The sequence below is a fragment of the Natator depressus genome, chromosome 10, assembly GCF_965152275.1.
Source record: "Natator depressus isolate rNatDep1 chromosome 10, rNatDep2.hap1, whole genome shotgun sequence".
Lineage (NCBI taxonomy): Eukaryota > Metazoa > Chordata > Testudines > Cheloniidae > Natator > Natator depressus.
This window is the reverse complement of record NC_134243.1, coordinates 69,809,611-69,832,711: the sequence shown is the minus strand read 5'-3', so window position 1 is coordinate 69,832,711 and position 23,101 is coordinate 69,809,611. Positions and strand designations below refer to the sequence as shown.

At 47.2% G+C, this 23,101-nt stretch overlaps 1 protein-coding gene across 5 annotated transcripts in view; it reads right to left on the bottom strand.

Annotated features, from left to right (window-relative positions):
• NTRK3 (neurotrophic receptor tyrosine kinase 3) overlaps window positions 1-23,101 on the bottom strand; it is a 320,506-nt gene that overhangs the window by 104,241 nt on the left and 193,164 nt on the right. For all 5 annotated transcript variants that reach the window (XM_074966486.1, XM_074966489.1, XM_074966490.1 and 2 more), the window contains exon 13: window positions 15,095-15,283. In XM_074966486.1, coding sequence (XP_074822587.1) covers window positions 15,095-15,283 — 189 coding nt within the window. The remainder of the gene's footprint in view (window positions 1-15,094; window positions 15,284-23,101) is intronic.

The window sequence follows — 23,101 nt, the reverse complement described above, 5'->3', positions numbered from 1 at the left end:
TAATTAGTATCATCAGTGCTTTTCATCCCAAAGGATCATAAGGCATTACAGACAGCATGTACTTTATAAAGGAACCATTTCTAACAACATAGCCACCTGTTTAATAGCACATAGGAGGCAAGTCTACACAGGATTTTAGGACAGCAAGTGACGAGGAGTACTTCCAATTAACACTGTAGGGGGAAATCAGACAGGCAGAATGCCATTACCTGAGTGTGAATCTAACCACAACACCATGTCTAATAATCTGACTTTTCCGCTCATCTTTAATGACCACAGGGAGTGTGACCAGGATCTTTGGTTTGTATTTCATCCCAAAAAAACATCACCTCAAGCAGCACAGCACAGCATGCCCTGCCTCCGTACATGTTGGGATGCTTGTTCAGTGCTCTGCTGACAAAGGGAAGAGCACCATCAACATTTCCTGCAGCACTTCAGGACAGCGCTTCTACCTCTGTCCTGAGAAAAGTATTCCACCACGCCAACCAGGTAGTTGAACTAGTCCCACAGCCCACGGGGTGGTGGGTCTTTGTCTTGTTCCTAGTGGACAAGTGTCCACATCACAAAAAACACCATGGGTAAAATTTTCCAAAGTGCCGAAGTTATATAGACACTTGTGAAAATGTCTCCCCCCCATCTAACTGCCCTCTCTTGTCTTCAGCCTCAAAAAGGAGGCCAAAGACCAAATGGGCCACAGAGGCTGAACTACCTCCTAGCCTCGAGGGTTGGTCCCTCCAGGGCAAAACCGAGGCATATTGGCTATGGAAACTAACACTGCAAATTCCTGTGCTATACCAGATCTAGGGAGAGAGGAACTCAGTTTCCAGGATGATCTGGCACCCTTCATCCACCCTAGGTTTACTAAAACAATGTATATACAATGGTGGAATTAGTGTATTATATATGCATTAATTCAAAGTAGTCCCTGCAATTTAGAGTAGTTAATGCCAATGTGTGGATCAATCAGATGTTCACAGATTTATACGAAATGTAAGAGTATTGGTTTCCCAGCAACCTACGCAACTTGGGCATCTATCAAAACACAGGGAAGGCTGAGAAAATCAGCAAACAGGATACTTTTTCTGGGGTATCTCAAAGAGAACAAGATGATTGAACAGTGCAATAGAATCTTCTCCATATGTATCAAATTCTCACAGTGCTGGGGTTTGCAACTGCCCTCAGCAGAGAGAGAGAGTAAAGGCAGCTCATTAATAGTACTTGACACTGAAGATCTCTTATATTAAAAAGCATCGCAATTACTTAGATCAAGACTCTGTATTATTCATAAGGTCCACATCTATTATGAAAATATTATTTATGCTACTGTGGGGAAACATAATAAATACGGCAATAAACTCTTTCTTCCTCCAGGCCAAGACAAAATCTGTAGCTTGGAGCACTCTGTTTTCATCGGTCAGTGAGTCCAGTGTCCCAGGCTCCATGTTGCATTCTTTCAGCCAATAAAGGAAGTCACGTAAGGAGAGGCAGTAAGGAGGCCTTTTGTATAAGGCAAATATTTCCCTACTCTTCCCCTCGTAAGCTCTGCAATGAGCCTCTTTGAAAGCATATGACATATCTATGTGCTTGGCAATGATGTCTGTAAAATGGAGCTACTCCTTCACACCCAGCTCAGCCCAGCTCCTACCAAGTTGGCAAGGAGCTAACTTAACTGGTCTCATCTGGGAGTTACCTCCTTGCCAACTATGAAATAATTACAGGAGGCACGTAAACACACAACATGGTCTAGTGGGCTGAATGCAGGCTGGGGAACCAGCAACTCCAGGATCTAGTCCTAGCTGCCACTGACTTGCCCTGGGACCCCGTGCAAGTCAATTCCCCTTCTGCCTTCCCCTTCTGTAAAATGGAGACAAGGATCCCTTGCTACCTGACAGGTGGCGGTGAGGAGTAATCAGTGTTTCTAGAGAGCTGTGAAGTGCTAATTAAATCTACCTGAGAAACCTAGAGCAGAACACACCCAAAGCTCCTGGACACCCTGCTTCCTTCAGGAACCTTGCCCTGCTCATTGTAAGGCGTGTCCTGCCACCAAGCCTCACTCTGGCTTGTTGGGCTCTGCCCCAGTGAACATGGGCTTGCAAATCTTGTCCTAGATCTTCGATGATATCCACTAATGGGCCCATCACCAAACACTCTGGGTTCCTGTCCCCTGGTTTGCACAGGCTCTGCACCCTAAGTATAAGACCCACAAGACAGGATACTGAGCTGCACTGAATGAGACCTTGTTGGAGACACTTGGAGCAAGACCTCAGCCTAGCTACATTTGTCTTTGGTTTGTGAGGGCCCCAGCAATGCAAGGACAAGAATGGAAACTGCAGGTTGCTTAACACAATGCATGGAACTGGAGCTGAGATCCTTTCCTGGGAGTTTCTCCCCCCTGTACTGACAGCTTTCAAACCAGAGAGCAGATACCTCCCCCCAGAATGCAGGCTGCAAATTCCAAATGGGTACGGGGGAAGGAAGGAAAACCCAGCTGAGCTCACTTTCCTCTAAGGGAGCAGGGTTCAAGGACTACAACCAGCCAGCCAGGTTCTCACGGGACCACCTCAACTGAGACCCATTCTCTGGCCTCACAGAGCTTGTCTGAAACATAGGTTGGGGGCATGAACCCCATCCTGCTTTTTCTGCCTGCATGGAACTTGCCATGGCCCCAGGCCCACTCCACCCCATGCTTGATACTCTACATCAGTTACAGTGCCATGATGTAAAATGACTGATACTTTTAATACAAGGGGCCAGTCATTTATTTATTAGCTGGCGATGGGCTCTTCAGGCCGGATGGATGCATTATAAATCAACCACATTCCCGGCCATTAAAAATTTATCCAATTCATAATGTAGGACGCCAGTAATTTCTTTATTAGTGTCGAGTGTGAGGTTTTTTACCCCCATGGTTTTACTTTACTTCTTTGATTTCCTAAAGACTTTGCTCATCTGAGGATTAGCTCAAATTAATCCCTCAAGTAGGAGGTGGAAGGGTGAGAGAAGATGAGATGAAGGAGGGAGGGAGGTAGGGACTTTAATTTCATTTCAGTGTTGCAATTAGAAGGCAAATTTGCCATGTACACTTTGGAGATTTAGCCACCTTCTCTGCCTTTTATACTTATCAGAGCCACATAGATCTGTTATTTCTCAATATAAATGAAATGTTTTTTTATTTTGTTTCTGAAAGAACCCTTTAGCCTGGCACAGGGTTAATAAGAAAGGATAGAATGGGATAGGGTGTGAGAGACTGGGATAAGGAAAGGCAATGAAGCTTCTGTTTAGCATTTCCTATAGTACAAGAACAAGAAGGCACTCCAGATTTAAAAGCCAGCATATTTAAAACCAATATTTTAATGTATCAATAACCTGGAGAACTACCGATGCAAGATATTAAGGCAAATAACTCAGTAAGACTCAAAAGGATTAGACCTTTCTCTGAAGAACGGTATGTGCAATTACATTAGTGGGCCTCTGGGTGCTACTGCAATGTAAATAATAAATCATTCACAATTTCCCAGGAGTAAACCAACAAGAGCTCCCAGACTTCATGGCACCAAGTGATCACTAGCTGGAGTCAGGAAGAAATCCCTGCTACACTCCCCCTCAGTGAGAATACTATTGCATGACTGGGTGCACCGTATTGTGGCACCCTCGTCAGCAGCACCCAACACTGGCCACTGTTAGAGGCAGCAGACTGGACTAGATGCAGCTCAGTTCTACCCTGGGGTCCGCCACTGGGTTGTTCCAAGTGCCTGCGGCATAGTGACAGATGCGGCATCCTCCATAGCCAAGTTTTGGTACATGAGACAGGAGACAGCCCCACTCTTTACAAAGACTGTCTAGCTCATTTAGCAATCGGCCTGGCTGAGCATTCACAGGCCATTCACAAATCCGTTCCCAGATCCACGGAACGCGAGCCCCCTTTGACACGAGGAGGTCTTTGGAGTGAACCTATTGCAATCGGGGAGAGCATCTTTCTACCCTGATCTCTACTTGGGTTTCACCACTGGAACTGTGGGTTCTGTCATGTTCTGTACATGCTGTTTTGAGGAGAAACCACTCCTGGAGTCTCTGTCTAAAAGCAGCATTGGAAATGGACAGTACTTGTGACTGCTGATGAACCATCACCATTACATCAGCTCTAGGGTACCAGACCAAACCTCCATTGGGAGAGGCAGCGCTACTAAAGATGCTCACGCTATAGTTGGGAGTAATATTTTTTCTAACCGGCACCTGGACTTCTCATTAATAACTGCTGTCTTTATTAGGAGCTTTAATTCAACTGCACTGCCAGCAGAGAGAGCATCTCCTTCAAACCAAGTCAACTCAGATCAACTCTGGAAGACTTCACCCAACCAAAACTCTCCAGCAGGATGTGATGTTACATCTGCAAAACCAACTTTCATTGGGTGGATTATACTGTACCAAGAGAGCCTGACATTGTCTCCAAGCAACTCCTGGAACCTGGCAACTAGCTTCTACAAAATAACCCTTTCTTTGGTACCATGACATTCCACAAATCAGAACATCCATGAACTACATGGACATCATGGATCTGTAGGTACAGCAGGCAGGTCAACGTTCTTTCATAGAATCATAGAATATCAGGGTTGGAAGGGACCCCAGAAGGTCATCTAGTCCAACCCCCTGCTCGAAGCAGGACCAATTCCCAGTTAAATCATCCCAGCCAGGGCTTTGTCAAGCCTGACCTTAAAAACCTCTAAGGAAGGAGATTCTACCACCTCCCTAGGTAACGCATTCCAGAGTTTCACCACCCTCTTAGTGAAAAAGTTTTTCCTAATATCCAATCTAAACCTCCCCCATTGCAACTTGAGACCATTACTCCTCGTTCTGTCATCTGCTACCATTGAGAACAGTCTAGAGCCATCCTCTTTGGAACCCCCTTTCAGGTAGTTGAAAGCAGCTATCAAATCCCCCCTCATTCTTCTCTTCTGCAGACTAAACAATCCCAGCTCCCTCAGCCTCTCTTCATAAGTCATGTGCTCTAGACCCCTAATCATTTTTGTTGCCCTTCGCTGGACTCTCTCCAATTTATCCACATCCTTCTTGTAGTGTGGGGCCCAAAACTGGACACAGTACTCCAGATGAGGCCTCACCAGTGTCGAATAGAGGGGAACGATCACATCCCTCGATCTGCTCCCTATGCCCCTACTTATACATCCCAAAATGCCATTGGCCTTCTTGGCAACAAGGGCACACTGTTGACTCATATCCAGCTTCTCGTCCACTGTCACCCCTAGGTCCTTTTCCGCAGAACTGCTGCCTAGCCATTCGGTCCCTAGTCTGTAGCGGTGCATTGGATTCTTCCATCCTAAGTGCAGGACCCTGCACTTATCCTTATTGAACCTCATCAGATTTCTTTTGGCCCAATCCTCCAATTTGTCTAGGTCCTTCTGTATCCTATCCCTCCCCTCCAGCGTATCTACCACTCCTCCCAGTTTAGTATCATCTGCAAATTTGCTGAGAGTGCAATCCACACCATCCTCCAGATCATTTATGAAGATATTGAACAAAACCGGCCCCAGGACCGACCCCTGGGGCACTCCACTTGACACCGGCTGCCAACTAGACATGGAGCCATTGATCACTACCCGTTGAGCCCGACAATCTAGCCAGCTTTCTACCCACCTTATAGTGCATTCATCCAGCCCATACTTCCTTAACTTGCTGACAAGAATACGGTGAGAGACCGTGTCAAAAGCTTTGCTAAAGTCAAGAAACAATACATCCACTGCTTTCCCTTCATCCACAGAACCAGTAATCTCATCATAAAAGGCGATTAGATTAGTCAGGCATGACCTTCCCTTGGTGAATCCATGCTGACTGTTCCTGACCACTTTCCTCTCATGTAAGTGCTTCAGGATTGATTCTTTGAGGACCTGCTCCATGATTTTTCCAGGGACTGAGGTGAGGCTGACTGGCCTGTAGTTCCCAGGATCCTCCTTCTTCCCTTTTTTAAAGATTGGCACTACATTAGCCTTTTTCCAGTCATCCGGGACTTCCCCCGTTCGCCACGAGTTTTCAAAGATAATGGCCAAGGGCTCTGCAATCACAGCCGCCAATTCCTTCAGCACTCTCGGATGTAACTCGTCCGGCCCCATGGACTTGTGCACGTCCAGCTTTTCTAAATAGTCCCTAACCACCTCTATCTCTTTCGGAATGCTTGTTTTATAAGCCAAACCAAATGCAGGAAAAACCCACAATAAATAAATACCTGATGGGTAAGGAGCTCAGCTCTCTCTCTTTACAGATATACCATCTATTTTTAGAAATACCCAAGGCATAATTCACACAATCAATCAGCTATTAGGAGATCATTCTAAAGCCTTCTTCCTTATCACTGGCATCAGGGCTGCATGAGTTAGCAATATCCCCAGGACAAGCTGCTGTGTCACCATTACGCCAGGCGGAGAGGACGGAGCTCTGAGCCAGGACATCAGTGACTGATGAAGACCATTATGTCTTTCTGTGGCATAGACACCCACCTCAGCCCCAAGAATAGAGTGAAGCTGAGACAAATTCAACCGGATAGACGTTACAAAATACCAATACATAAATGATTAAACAGGCACCAATTTACAGCATGATAATCTCTCTCCTCATTCTGTCACCTGCCCTATCCTTTCTTTCTCACCCCACCACTCCCAAAATGCCTCACAGTTTATGATCTGCCAGAATTGAAAACCCAGTCTCTCATGTGAGCTCATGAAAACCCTTCACCCTCCAGAAATTGCAGAGACAGCCATTTTTGACAGGTAGAGGGGCAATATGTGAAAGGGAAGCTGCCCAGGCTGCATGTCAGTGTGCCTGCTGCCATTGCTGGATCTGCATGGGGGGGGGGGGGGCGTGTCAGAACTGGCAAGCGTGCTCAGCAGAAAGTAGAAAATTAACAGGTGCAAAGTTATTTGTGAGCAGAGGCGTCTGATAAGTGGGTGTGAATGTACGTGTGAGAGCACATGCATTGGTGAGTGAGTGCCTGGAGCTAATCCAACTATGGTTTTATACCATGCTTGTCACTGCAGTACACGAGTGAGCATGCATACGTACTCAAATGAATGTGTACGTAGGAGGGCGTACAAGTAAGAATGATGGGTATGTTATTGCAATACATTGGCGGGATAGGCTACATATAAATGAGTGTGCACAGGTGCACAAATGAGTGTGCAGGTAAGTGTGCATGTGCCCAGGGTGGCAAGTGAGCATATACACATCCTTGCTGCAGCCAAGTAGCGTTCAGGGTTAATCATTATTCTAGTGTGGAAGAGTTTGCTCCCATACTGCTTAAGTGGGAAAGATCAAACTACCCTTTTCTTGATGGACGGACAGGGCTTCTGATGAGCAACAGCAGCCTGGGGTGATAGAGTTGCTCCAGCCCAATAGGAAATATGCTGAAGGCCTTTCCCTGCTTTGCTTCTTCGTACAACTTACAGGCCCCCTTCATAGAGCTTTGGCTCCATTCTAAAATCCCCTCAGGCAAGCTGACACCTTTGGACACGCCAGGATTAAAGGGGCCTCAAGAGTGACTCTGGGGCCAGAGGATGTGTATTTAGGGGAAGGCTTTGCTCTCTGTTTGATGTCTGTATATGGGTCTCATCCCTTCATGAACACTGTCTCCCTACGGGCAGGTCAGTGTCACCAGCACATAACTGAGTTATGGATGAGTTAATGGTTTGTTTTCTAATGGAACTGGATTCGCTGCACTTGGGAGTGTCGCTTCCGGATGCAGCATCACCCGCCACAGCTGTGCTGTCAGCTTCAGTTCCTGGTGCGGGCTGGCGTTGTGCTTTGCTGCCTTTGTTCTGTTTTGTTGCTACAAACATCTTCAATAAACACACATTAAAGTAACTGGTAGGATCTAACTTCCTCAGAGCCCATCCTCACAGCTGCAGGAGGTGATTTGCTTGTATGCAAATAGAGACAGCATGTGTGTCACATTAGGAGTAGGGCGGGACTGTCCCACCAGGCACTGCATCATTGGCTACCACAATGCCTTGCAATGCCTGCAGGGTTTGGGGAGAGAAAGGCAGGACAGGAATTTTCCTCCTTAATTGTTTGGTTTCTCCTGAATGGACCCATGTAGGAACACCTGCAGTACTGGCCAACAGTCCTGGTATACGTGGGAAGAATGCACCTGCCAACCATTCCACTGCAGCCTGCTATTCCTTTGGCTCAATAGCAAGTTAATGGCCCATGGCAGGAAAGGCAGAAGACCAACTCGTAGTGGTGTTAATCCTGAGGGTCAAATTGCAACTCAGAATAGCTCTGGAACGGGTCTGGATGGTCAGTCTGCCACTCTCCGCCTGCGATTGGTTTGACTTCTCAGCTCTGGCATTTGTTGCCATTTCTCTCTCCCTTCCTCAGCTGGGTAAATGGGATGGAGAACAAATGCTTACAGATAAGGAATACTGGAGAGTGCAGCAGAGAGAGAGAAACCAGCTGCGAGCTGACCATAGGTAGAGAGAGCTGGATGGGCAGGCCAGTGACCTTTCCTTTCAGCTGTCAGTCAGGAGAATGAGGCAGAGGAGGTGGGCGAGAAGGGGTGAGTGGGGCCCTGCGCTTTCCTTATTCTGCCACTCTGCACTGCTCAGTTCTGCTTCATTGCCTGTGGGGTTTGAACATTAAAATCTGTTCACAAGAGACTGACATTAGCCCTTGGCATTCTAAGCAGTTTCCAGCAGAGACTACTCTAGAGTGGTAGTGGTGGTGGGGGGGTGATTGCAAGGTTTGGAAGCAGGATTCTAGTTCAGAATCATGGAGGTTTTCCAGCTGCTAGAAGGCGAGTGTTGAGGTCAGGGTTTTTGCACAGAGCCAAGCCAGAAACCTCCTAGACATAAGTGCTAAAGAGATGGAAGAGACTTATTAGATCCAGCCTATACCCGTCCACCCACTTGTCAATGTAAGGTCAACCCCTACAGTAAGATCTCCTATGTTTTGTGCAGTCCAGTTCTAAATAACTCTAGAGACAGGGTTTCCACCACTTCCCAAGGGAGCCTATTTCACATGTGGTCTCCACCCCACCTCCGAACCTGACCATCAGGACTGGGCAGCAGGCATCAGTGAGAACTCTTGTCCAGGAAAGCTCAAGAGGGTTTCTGGCAGTGGAAAGGCTGGCGGCTGGACAGCAATGGGAAAGCAGACAAAAGAAGTGCTTGCTGGGGGTAGGGGAATGGAGCGCTCTGCAGCAGTCTGATCTAGAGGTGACAAAGGCATCGATCATGACAGCTAAATTCACATCCAAGAGAAATGGGCACAGCCTCCTAGTCAGATCTAGATGGACAAAGGCGCCTTGACCACTGCTATTCTTTCATCCTTCAAAAGCAGCTGGGAATCTAACCCGACCTTCAAGCTGTGAGTGGAGGTAATAAAAAATGAACACAGCCTCAAACTGGAGGTATAGCATCAACTCAGTCTCATCCTGCTGCTTCCCCAACTCCCCATAAACACGTCTGTCTAACTGGACTAAGTGTCAACCAGCTCACTTTCATCTATGCCCCAGCCTCACCCAAACTCTGAGACACCTGATCACCCTCCCTGGGTTGGTGGAGATGGAGATGCACAATTAGGTGTCATCGGCATATTGATTAGGCCTCAGCCCAAACCTCCCCACTAAGTCCCCTAATGACCTCAGATACACATTGGCCGCAAAGGATGGCAGCATAGAATGCTGATGTACCCCACAGGAAAGCGCCACGGCCAAACCTCTGAAAAAAGTGAAGGGAACTAGAGTCTCTGGGAAGGTTAAGGCTTTTCCGAAGGAGCAGAGAGCTGGGTCAGTGCTTGTGTACGTGAGCGTCAGTAGGACTTGCAAAGGGTTCGGGGGGGGGAGGGATTCAGTCTACTCGGAGGCTATGTCTACTATAATTCAGTTACTCTGGGCTGCTCATTAACAGTTAAAGGGCCTCTGTCATCAGCTCAAAGTTGGCTCAAAATTTACTTTTGGTGGAAATAAGTTTTTGCAAACCCTAACTGCCCCCAGAAACGTTTCCTCTTCTATTAGCAGTGAAAACAGTTGTTTCCATACAAATAAACTGCAAACATTTGCAACCTAAAATGTGCATCTTGGAGAACCTGGGAGCAAAACTGATTACAAGCAAAATGGAATGGACTTAGTCAGTTTCCATTGTCCAAGCTAGAGAAAATACAACTAATGAACAAAGAGCATCAGCAGTGAGGGGAAAACTGGATTTTTAAAAATCCTCTCTCATTTTGACTTTCCAGTGTTATCAGAGACATAGGGGAGGAAATCCATTTGTTTAAAGAGTATGATTTCTGAATGGATCACAGATTCCCTTTCAAACTTCACTCCAAATGCAAGATAAAGACAGAGTGATGTGCGGAAAGGCTGCTGATGGTGTCTTTATTGTGTGATTCGTCTTGGTTTTCCTGAAATACTTCTTTTTAGCCGATTACCATGTATTTACAGTTAGCGTAATTATATCTAATTACTTAATTAGTGTGAATATGTGTAATTACTAACTTAGAATATGCAATAATGTCAGGGCAGCCTGTAATAAATGAGGTTGTAAAAAACCCCTCATTAGTACTCTATAGAAGGACGTCGGCTCCACCCACATGGCGAATGCATCGCAGTGCTGAGGCTGCACCAGTCCCGACAGAGGAAAACAAACCAAACAACCGTTGTGCCCAGTCAGCAGCAGCAGCAGCAGCAACAAAAATCAAACCAGGCTCTGAATGACTCCAACATTGCTGTTTTTACTGGAGCCAGAGCATCCTGTTCTGAGAGAGCAGCCCCAACTGACCCTTCACCCCAGACTCAAACTGAGCATTGCCGGAGTTTCAGAAAAGTTCGGATTCCTTCTTGGAAAGTATTTTTCATTGTTGAGGCCTTTTCTTCCTAGTTCTGCTCTGGAACAACCTCAGAAAAGCCAGTTTTCCTCAAGAACAACTGCTCCTGGGATACTGCTGTTCTGACAAAACAGGAAGCCAACTGAATGTTAGCTACCATGTTTGCATAGAGCCTGACAGGACAGACTCAAGAAGTTCTAATAAATAATCACCTCAACATAGCCCGTGTTTATTACCATTATCAAAAGCAAGGTCAGCCTCCAAACCTTTTCATCCAAAACATCTCTGAAGCTTTTAGATCTAAGAAATTTCCAGCTTCTTCCATCACCCACCTGGAATTAGAGTCAGGGGGCAAAATGGATCCTTTTTACTCTGGGGAGGACTGGCAAATTGGAGCTAGAGTGGAAAGTCTCCATTGCTGTCAACAACCACAGCTGTTCATGGTCAAAACAGTGACATTTGGGCCTTCCCACCAGCATCAGGGCACCGCATCAGTGTTAATGTCTCTTGGGCAGACATTCTTGGGCAGATGATTTTTTCTACCATCATGTGGTTAATTTTTGTCGCAAACTGCAGTTTCCTGCCCACAGGAACCGACTGCCATTTTCAGGAAACGTTGGAGGGTAGAATGAGTCACGTTTTGCTTCAGCACCAGCATCACTCATGGGATGGAACCTTCTGACCCACTGCATGCTGAATTCTGATGAGTTCCCTTCCATACGGTGCCCTAACCCAAAACAACTTAACTGCATTTTAGAAAAGAAACACAACTATTTCCAGATGACAGTGAAGGCACAGATTCATCCATGCCCATTGCTCTTCCGATACCCTGAGATCTCAGTAAGCAGATATGCCCACCTGATCCCTGTTCAGTGTCCCAGAAAAAAGGGGCTCTATATTGCCACCAATTCCTCTGAGATCAATATGCCCCATCTTAAATCTAACACTCAGCTTAACCCCCTGCAGGTGAGTGAGAACGACTGAAGCTGAAGCTTTTGTTTATTAAAAAAATGCATCCTTCCAAGCCATGGTGCTGACCGGTGCACACAGAGTTATGGCCGGAAGGAGCAAAGGGAATGGCAAAGGACGGAAGGGGGCAGAGCGCGAGGTCCCAAAGAGTCGATACGTCCCAATATAGGGACAGGGTGGCATATTTGCTTCCAGGCCCTTTCCCCAAACCCACATCTAGGAAAGGAAGAATGACTCTTCCCTTCCGTCTCTCTAATTCTGGGAGCAGCAGCAAGTAGGTGAGTGAGAGAACGGCCCTGGTCTCAGGAGCTCCGAGAAAATCACAGGTGAGACAGAGAGCTCCAGCATCCTTCATCCTATTGATAGGAAAAAAAACCCCAGCACATCCATAGTCAGAAGTAAACGTCTGTCTCCTCGCAGACAGCAGTAATTAATGGGCCTGTAAGAGTACCCCCCACAGGACAAGTTTGTGCAGAAGCAGCAAGAGGGGGCAAAGCTTAGCAGGCAGCAAGCCACTTTCCATATTTCATCTGCAATTCCATTATGCAGAACTAAGTGGCTGGGAATAAACATCCATCATTCCCGCATGATAAGCAATGTTTGTTAGTGCAGAGGGTGACGGAAATCTATATCACACCAATGTACTATTAATATGGCATTAAGCACAGAGAGTTTTCTCTCCTCACTGTAATTCAGTAACAGGTGTCTGTGTGTCCTCAGCCCAAACACCCGGCATCACAGCCAACCAGGGAGCAGGGCCAAGCTAAAGAAAGAGAGAAGCCACGTTCCAAAGTTTAAGTTATACGTTAAAATCTTGTCTGTGAATCTGGGCTCTACAAGTCATGTGGGGGCGAATGACGTTGCTAGTGATGGGCTTCATAGTCTAATATCTAGCTAGTGGACTTAGCAGGAAGACAGTGATCAGAAGGGCAGGGGCTAACAGCCACTGGTATGTCCAGGCATTGTACCAGCCCCTTTTCTGGATGGACGCTGCTGGGTATTAATAGGCTTGCCTATCTAAAGGGCTTCACCTCTCCTTCACAGAGGGGAGGGGGAGGAGGGGGAAATATTTTGAGAGGAGCAAACCAGAGGTCCAATGTGTAAAATGCTGGGTGAATGGGAACAGTCACTCACCTCCAGCCAGCCCCAACATGCTAAATGAGGGCTGGCCAGAACAGCTGGGGTAAAATAAAAACCAAATGGAAGCTCCAAAGAGTCTGGCTGGTTTTATTTACTGTAAAGGTGAACTATAATACTTTCCAGGGCTCATGCAACACTGCTACTGAAGTCACAGGGAGTTTGGTCTGAATAAGAGCTGCAGGATTGGGCCCTAAAATATACTAAACTAACGCCAGAAACATGGAGCCCTGCAGATGATTCCAGGCAGATAAGCAGAGGGACGTGCTTTCCCTATAATCTGTTGTGCGTATATTTATTGACAATGTTAAATTCTCCCCACATGGCCCGGTTAAATGATCCAGATTCCAGCCCCTCGTGGTTCTGCTGCATATTGAACTTTTCAGATCTTAATCAAACGGAACCCGTGAAGCTTTTGGACCATATTCTGCTGCGATCTACTTCCCGGGCAGCCCCACAATAGTTAACCAAACCCCCAAAACTCAGAGTAAATTGAATCCTCTGATTTTCAACCACCACTACTGCAATGGTGCTTACACACCAAAACAGTTGATGTACTATGAAATACCATAGATTACAGAGATGAGAGAGAAATGAGAGAATCAAAGCCATCAGAGTCTGTAGAGTGTTTTGAGATGAGGTGCTATAAGAAATATAAAACATAAATATGATACAGAAATACCACACTATTTGGCTCCTTCTTCCTAACCAAAACACTCCACTCCCTCCCTGTACAAACTGATCAAAAGAAATACATTAAAATACAAATCAAAGGGAAAGCCAGACACAGTAACTGGATACACCCCATTGCTCCGGTGATTGAAGTGCAACAAGCAACAGTCCAGGATTGGAGGTCCAGCTCATGTTTCTCTCTATCAGTTCATGTGAATGTCAGCGATAGGACCAGCCCTTGACGTCTCAGCAGGAGGGGAAGAGGATGCTGTTTGGGGTTATCTGATTGCAAAAGACGCGGCCATGGAGAACCAAGTTCCTGCCTAATGTTCAGTACTGGGTGAATTTCTAACGGTTTGGAAGTTTGATTCCTATGAACACCTCAAAGCTCAGCTGCTGACTCAAATTTTTCCAGCCTCCCGAGTTTGCAAAAACAGACTGGGAGTCTGGCTCTCCAGCAAGATCCCTGGTACTTCCTGCTTCTGGTCAGGCCGGGAAGATGGTGACAATAACTTTCCTTGTGACATTTTGTTACATCCAACCCTGACTGGAACCAAGAAATGCAAAATATTCCAAGAACCTGAACAATAAATGGAGTGGGAGGCGGTTGCTTCTAGGAATTGACAAAGGCCGAGGGTGCAGCGGGAGGTTTGTATCTGATCCACTGACTGTGCATGGGCTCCACGTACTGAGGGACAGTGGCCCAGGAAGCAGTCGTGGTATGTGGTGACCAACAGTGCATCCTTTTTAATAGCCCTTCACTTTCACTATCAGAGTTTATGAGGGCTCCCGCTAAGCTGGGCTGAACAGTTTATCACCTGGTGTGGAAGATATTTGTTATTTAATGGATTTTGCCCACAACGCAGATTTCAAGCTTTTCAGAGGCCCCCCTGAGTGTAAGAAATGGAGTGTCCAAATCTGTTGCTCTCCTGCTCCAAGTGTTTTCTGTGTATCTGCCCTACCTGTAGATACTGCTGTGTTTGCCCTTTCGGCTGCAGGTTGTTCAAGGAGGCAGTCCCGCTGCTATGAGGGTAGGGAATTGTTGGAGAAGGAAGGGTAGATGCATCCTTATCCCACAGGGGAATCAGGTCTCTCTAATGCCTTTTGCTCTCAAGTTGCACTGGCTCACGCCTCAGGTACAGTGCCCAAAGAAAGCGTCTGCAGGCTCCATTCTAGGCTGTCTCTGTCCCAAACGGGGAAGGTGATTAACGGGTGGTGGTAGGAGGATGAAAGTGGAATGGAGGGTGAGGGTGGGAATTCTCCTTCTGAAGCACCTACATGTATGTTGTGATTTTTGTGACCTGAGATTTACCTTTCAGTTCACTTTCACTTCTGGACCATACAAGACCCATTATCCTCCCCCACATCCACTTCTTCCTTTACCTCTTCCTCCTCATCCTTCTTTTTCCACCCACTCCTCTTCCCCCCACCCCAGCCCCCATTCTTGTCCTCACATAAGCAGAAGGATCCAGCTGGATAAGGCACTCACATGTGTCTGGCTTGTGGCAGTTGTGGCCCTGCCTGAAGTACTGGGGGTTCTCGATGACAGGGATACGGGTCATGCCGATCACCACCGTGTCCGGGCCAGCATCCAGCGACGAGGGTGTGGTGATGCCATGGTTGATATGATGGAGGGGGCTGGCAGAATCCTCCTCCCCGCTGATCACTGCCACGGGACCTAGAGCCATCACACACAAAAACGTCAGACAACACAATGAAGAGACAAGCAGCCCAGATCCCTGTGTGGTTCTTCTGTTCACTGTTACATACAGTTCACCTAGGTTAGTCGCGTCAGCTGGACAAAGAGTAATCTAACCTCTTGAACAGATTAATTATCCTGGGAATCTCCCAGGCAATGCATGGGTGCTGGGGAGAGCCCGTCCCATTCACAATACCGGTGAGCGAGCCAGACTGACAATCCTGGAGACCAAAGTCCTCTCCCTCCAGAACTACAGCACAGGCAGCAACCGAACAGGCTTCAGCCCTGCCCTGGAGGGCCACCGTCTTTAGTCCCTGCCGGACATTTCAGCCTCTGTGGTGTTCATATACTACAGTGCTGGGCATGATATGAGACCCAAGATAGATTAAACAAGTAACCGAGAGCACAGACTGGAGAAGCAGCATTCACAAATAGGGCTTCCTGGGTCTCAGGCTGTGCTCAGATGACGTTTCCCTCTCACCACCCATGTACACCTCCTCCTTCCCTTTTCCCCTGCCTGCATGCACACAACCCCTAGATCCAGCTGATGTGCTTGGGAACCTGTGATCCATAGGAGTCAATCCTGAGTGAGCCTCACAAATTCTGTGAGTCCATAGGAGTCAATCCTGAGTGAGTCTCACAGTGATGGAAATGCACCTCCCTCCTTCCTAACTGTGTGCTGAGCAACCCACACCCTCTCCACCAGAGCCCCTCCAAAGCCAGAGCATTCACAGACAGAGGGAGAAGAAAAACAGGCAGCGCTCTCTGACTGCAATCCAGGGGAATCCCCCCAACCTTCTCCACCTGCCATCAACTTGTTGGGCTGCTCTTGCCTGAGAAGAGGCTGCAGGAGGATTTTCTCACGGGCAGAGCTTCTCCTTCTTGCTGGCACTCCACAGTGTTGGCTTCTCCCTGCTCCTCCTCTCTCTGGGCTGCCACAAGCACCCACAGCCAGTACCAGGAGCAAGCCCCAAGCATGGTGCAGAGCCAGGCAGCAACTGGAGCAAACTTTGGGCTGAGCTCTAATAGGCTCAGGAGAGTTTCCTCCTCCCCATCTTCTCTAATTTGACTGTTGCCATCCCAGTTCCCCATTTGCTGCTCACTTCCAGGGATGCTTTATCGATCTCGCCACTCAGTCAGACTGTTGGGCAGCAGGCCTAATGGAGAAGCCAGGAGTCTCTCTCCATGCTGTCCTTCTAAGCCAAGGGCTCACACTTGTCACCCAGTGGGAACTGCGTGGCGGGTGAGCTATTGCAGCAGCCTGCTCAGTAGACCCTTACACACAAATAGCTCCCTCCCCTCCTCAACGCACCCACATCCACAGTCACCTTAACAGCCCAAACACTGGTCCCCCCTCCTTCTCAGACACCCCAAAATACATCTCCATCCATGTACAGCTCCCTGCCCTTTCACAAACTGCCCCCTCCAAAATACCACATGTACACATCCCTCCAATCACACATGCCCCAGCATGGGCAAACACACTCATCCTAACACCGCCAAATGGGCCCACTCAAGCTCCCCTCAGACACCCTAATGGCCCAAACACTGCAAACACACAGCCCACCTCCTGCAAAAACAGACACCCCCCCTCACATCCAAGCCTGCACATGCACGCACACACACATCCAAATCCCAGGGTACGGCTGCTCTAACCCCTCCCCAACACCCCCCCATTTTCATACGCAAATTCATCCATGAAGAAAGGGGCAGGTGACCTAATAGCCAGGTCCAGCTTCTCAGACCCATGAACATTTTACAAACCTCAGTCATCACCTGATTTTTACAGCCCCAGTTGTAAAACTGCCCGTCAGCTTTCATGACGGAAAGTTGTCAAGGCCAGAAAACCTCACGGAACTTCAGAAGCCAGGAGGGATCATTATGAAATGTTCTTTCCGTAAGCCCCATGATCACAACCACCATTTCCCCAGGCCCCTGGTAAAGCCAAAAATTGCAAGCTCCAGCCATCTGTCTTGCATGAATGGGAAACTGTGAGGAGCCTGGGAATGAGAAGGATCCAACGCAAGTTTTTGCAAGGACACATTCCTCAGCACCCTAATCAAACACACTGCAATTTATTCAGACAAGGAGGGAAGAAAAATCCCAGTCATCTGGTGATGTATCTCTGCTGTTTTCTGGAAGCTACCAGGGGCTAACAGAAGGTTAAGCCAAGATGAGCGGAGCCGCTCCACCTTCTACCTGCGCTGAGTAGAAAATGTCTCTCTTCTCTCACTAATCTATTGCTAATTTCACAATTACTTTATTATGTAGTGCTAGCAATAAAGAAGAGTGTCTTAAAGTCATTTTGCTCCCTTGGAGCTTCTGAGAGGATCCAGAGAATATGTGCTTCATTCAGACATTCTGACTGCATTAATCTATTCTGATTTCTCAGACTTCAAGTATTGTTTGTTCTTCCGAGTGGGATATAATAAAGTTATTGTGTAATTAGCAGATTTCTGGCAGGTGTTTTACTCACAAGAAAGAAGTCTCTCCCTTTATTGTGAGTTCCTTTTGGCAGGTTCTCGCCTTCTTTCAGGGCCCAGATTACCCTCAGCTCCTGTGATGTTACAGAAAACACAGCAGAATTCATCTCCCCTGCAAGATGCGTGCTTTAGGAGTACAGGTATTGTGTTTCTCCAAACACAATAAACAAAAAGCAATTTCAGTCTGAATGACCTACTTTAGATGAAGAGACCACCACCACCACCCACACACCCCGCCAAAGAAGGAACAAAAGCAAAGTCTTTTTCATGGTAGGCATGAGTCTCCTCTGTCACAAACTGCACTGAGAAGTGAACACAACATGATGTCTGTCTCTGCAGGCGGGAGGGTGACATGCCCCCATTTAAGGGTGCAGGATACAGAAAACATGTCAATCAAGATAAAAGTGCCATATACTAGGATAGCAGACCAGAGTTTTTGCAGAGTCCATGAAGGTCCCACTTGCCCCTACAGCAATGGTAGAGGCCACTGACAACCCCACGGGTGTCTCCGGGCAGCAGGATGTTTAGATTTGGGGGAGCTGATGGAAGTGCTGGGAAACTGATAGGAAAACCCATCCTCAGGAGATTCCTAACATGCCTCCCAGAGCAACGAAGCCTGGATAATGTCTCAAAGGTGGGACTAGCACCAAACTTTTGGGACCTGTTCCAAACTGAGCCACATCTCTGAATCTTGAGACCTTCACCCACCTTTAATGATTCATAACAACTCATTGATGCTGTGCAATTTATTGGCCAAACCAGACAAAATGGAGCATTAGTACACTCTTGAGTAAGCAGATGAGGGCTGTGGGGCAGGGGCAGGAGAAAAGGGAGGGGACAGTAACCAAGATTGCCCTAGGGGCAGGTTGAGATCAACTGATCCAGCAACAGACTTGTGATACTGCACTAGCCAACCTAACGGCTGTGCACAAAGTTGATTGTACACGACAATACACTTAGTCCAGGCAGCTCCGCAGAACACAAGAGGCTGCCTTCAGAGGGGAGCACGCCTGGTGACTCACTGGCTAATGTCTGCCTAATGAGGTCAGCACTGAGGTCTTCAAACTGGTGCTCCTGTCCCTCAGGTAGAAGGTGAGCTTCAAACTGAATCCCAAGAAGGCAGAATGCAAAAGAGGCAGAGAAAAACCATAGACATTAACGATAGACAAGACCCATTACAGTAGGTCACATCAAGCCCATTCAACCACTCCATCAATGTAGGCCTGTCCCGTTTAAATGTCTCAAGCAATGGGGCTTCCACCACTCCCCTTTTGGACACAAGTATCTCATGGCCTTACATCACTGGTAGGAAGTGTTTCCTGAGAGTCGGTCTGCAGTTTCCTTCTTTTCATTCCATCCCCACTGCTCCTACCTCAAGCCCTTTTCGAATGCTCCCCAAAATACCTCCTGCTCCTTGATCTTTACACCCTTCAAAGGTCTTCATGGATTTCACTCTCAGCTAATTCTCCATAGCAGGCTGTCACCCGTGCCAACTCTCCTTCTCCATGCTCAGCCCACTTCCTCCACTTTCGCTTACTCTTCCATACATTGGCACTTCAGTGGGGCCAGGTCCACTCTACAGAGTTCTGTCAGCATACCTGTGTCAGTCAGAGGGATGAAAAACCCACAGCCCCTAGCTGACGGCTATGCCAGCAAAAACCCCAGGGCAGACACTGCTATGCCGACAGAAGCACAGCTAACATTGTTCCGGGAAGTGGTGCAGCTCTGTTGACAGAAATACTCCTTCTGTTGTAGGCATAAGCTACATCCGCACTAGAGGGCTCTGCCAGTATAGCTATGCCAGCAAAGCATCTGTAGCCCGGACAAGGCCTCAGTCTAAACCAGGGGTCTCAATTTACCTTAGGGCCAGTGCCAGTCCTCAGATCCTCCCAGCAGGCCAATAATGTCACTGAAGATGGTGTTTAGAAAAGAAAATGTTTATATTGTATTTTTTATTTCGAATTTCTTAGAACTAATGAAACTGTCATACAACTTTATACAATTCTTCGCCTGCCAGAGAGTTTTTAGTGTTTGCCAGACACCTGGCAACGCTTCAGTTCAGTCAGTTTGTTGACGTTTGGCCTCAGTGACCGAGCAGTTGAAACCTTCAGGATTGCAGGGAGGTGGGCATCAGACAGTTGTGTTCGGTATTTTGACTTGTTTATAGTTATTGTGGAAAAAAGTGACGCTGCCTCCATGGCTGACTCTGCCCGGCAACTAATGATGCTGCCGCCATGGCTGACTCTGCCCGGCGACTAGTGATGGCATCGCCGCCCCCTCCCCCAGCCAATGGGAGCTGCGGGGGGCGTCGCCTGCAGAAGACAGAGCTGGCGGCGTGGCTGTATGGGGGAGGTTGTATGTATGTATTTCCCCCGCGGGCCGCAGTGGGGAGGTTCTTGGGCCGCAGATGGCCCGTGGGCCGGGACTTTGAGACCCCTGGTCTAAACAGAGAGCAATTCTTTGGTTAGCACCCCAAATGGGCCTGGTGTTTAAAAGGGGGCTGTCAGGGATTCCTAAGTGCCAGTTAAGGGTCTTCATGTCCCAAGGCAGTAACGTGGTGTGGTGGTAGGACACTCATCAGTGTAAGTGAGCAGGAAGGGTGGCTAAAAGTCATTAGGATTACACCTGGTCTACACGTAAAAGGTTTCCAGTGATGTCTATATGGGATAGCTATATTGGCAAAACCCTGCGAGTGTCAATGCAGTTATACCAGCAAAGTGCTTTTGCCAGGATGGTTTATTCCAGTTTAATGAGTGAAATAAGCTATCTCAGCCAGACCACCTTTTTTGCCAGTACAGCTGTGCCTACACTAGGGCTTTTGCCAGCAAAGCTATGTCGTAAAGAAATATCCCACCCCTAGTCGAAAGAGCTCTGCCAGCAAAACCTTTCAAGTGGAGACCTGGCCTTAGAGGACACTACAGATGGCTCCCAAATAAGATGGGTTTCAAAAGCATTACTACAAAGGTAGGGCTTAGTTTTCAGAAATGCTGAGCTGCCACCACTCCAATTGCAGTTAACGGGAGCTGAGAGTTCTTGGCACTTCTGTCAAATCAGGCCCTCACAGTCAGTAAGAGAAGACACTAGACGCTAAAACTAAATAGAAGACAGGTCTACTGTACCAGGGCTCTGGATAGTTCAGGATATACAGGGCCTTTTGCTTCTTGGTCACTGGTTCCCAACCACTTCCATCACAGTGATAAAGAGGTTTGTTCATTCCTTCTAATAACTCTCAGTTAAAACTATTCCAGGCCAGGATTTGAATCTGTGATCTTTAATTTTTTTTTTAAAGACAGAACATACACAAAGGAACAGATTTTCCCAAATGACACGAGGGAACTGGGGCAGTACGAGGTTGCAGCATTTTGTCCCAGAGGTGGCCCTGATTCAGGATGGACAAAGTGCTCCCTATGTGCTCCCTCCTGGCCGCTATGTGCTAGCAGTTTGCCTGATCCATTAGTAACTGTGCTTTGGGATCCATTTTGATGAAAGGTGCAATGGAAAGTCAAGACTATTGCCATGATCATTACAAATACAGTACACAAGACACACTGCCTGGCTTACACTGAAATAAAACCACCAAAAGACCTTGCTTTATCTCATCTCAGTGAAATTCACCCAGCTCCAGCAGACCCTGGTACACTTGTAGAAGCTACCAGTCCCCAGTAGCTTCAGCACCAGCCAACTCTGCTGGTCCATCACCATCCCCAAACACTTACAACTACTGCTAGTCACTGACAAAACAAGAACTGTCAGGGGTGGAGCCACCTGATGGTTACAGCCACATGGATAATATATTGCAGAGTCTGCCTGAGCACACTTCCACCTCTTGCCGAGAATGAGCCTGCAACGCTTCCCCTTCTCAAGCCCCAGGGAGACCAGTGCGAGGGAATGCACCAATGGAGCTCAGAATGCATTTGCTCTTACCTTTTGGAGGCACTTCTGATCCCTGCCAGAGATGGAGACCAAGATACTTAGCTATTGGCTAGCGTCCAGCTACTTCCTCCCCAATAAACTCAGAAACAAGATATTATCGGATTAATTATGTACAACGTTTACAAATTAATGTTTAGTGCCCTCCAAGCTTTCCTCTCATTCTCTTATCTTTTAATTATTTATCTTTGTTATTTTACATTTCTCCTAAATCTCCAGCTCTCTGCTCCTCTCTTAGATCTCTGCCTACCCCATACACCACCCTGTGCCCACCAATGGTGGCATTTCTTGTATTTTCTTTCACTCCTATTGCCACATCTGGGGAGCACAGGTCACTGTGGCTTGAGATCCAGGTCTCTCCAGCATAGAATTAATCACAGTTTCTCTTTGAGACAAACTGAGGGTGACATGGTACCAGAGATGCAATGCAGACATACTGGACAGACCCTGGAGACATAATTGGTTCCAACTAGATACCAATAGCCTTTCATATTGTACCTGCGGGCTTGATTTGCTCTGCCACTCATGATATATACAATCATCAATAGCTCATAGAAATAAACCATGTATCAATAATGTAACTTTTAAACACTCTCTCGAGTATACTGTACATACTGTAACTGCTAACCACGTATGAGACACTGAACTTACAATGGACGATACTGATGAAAGACCAGATCCTGAGATCTTTACTTGGGCAAACTTCTACTGATTTCAGTGAGAGATTTTCTGAGTAAGGACTGAGAAAAACTGAATAAAAATTGACTTCAGGATTTAAGTGTCTACGGATCTATGTAAATCTATCCACCTGTACAGACAGACAGATGGGTAGGCAGGTGGATGCCCGGATGGACATAATTTTGTACCACCAAATCCAGGTTAATGGCCCAGGACAACCCCTGGTAATTCCTGATATACCGATGGGAGATCTTGGAACAGGACTAAAGTGAATTTGAGTCGCCAATGAACTCAAACTATATGATGATGTAGCAGGTCTCTGTCTGTGGATAAATAGGTCTGTAATGTGGATATTAATTACCGTATAGCATGGCCACTAGTTAATTTTTGAAGGATTTTGTGCGTATCTTCTGTGTTCTCTGGGATTTTTAACATTCTGAAATCTCAGAGAGCAAAGGAGGGATTGGGGCAGAGATTGGATCTGGTATGCAGCTAAAGTCAGGTTAACAGTCAGAGTCATTCATACCTGCTGCAAGACAGCAACTACAGTTCCCTGCAGGCCCCTCCATGACTCCAGCAGCTGATTCAACTCCACGCTCCCTTTTTTTAGACTCTCTTACTTGGTCACCACAACTGAAAGTACTGTACCAGTCCTCATCCAAGAAAGATTGGTGGAGAGCCTTGTCAGAGAGGCCCCAACGTCAGC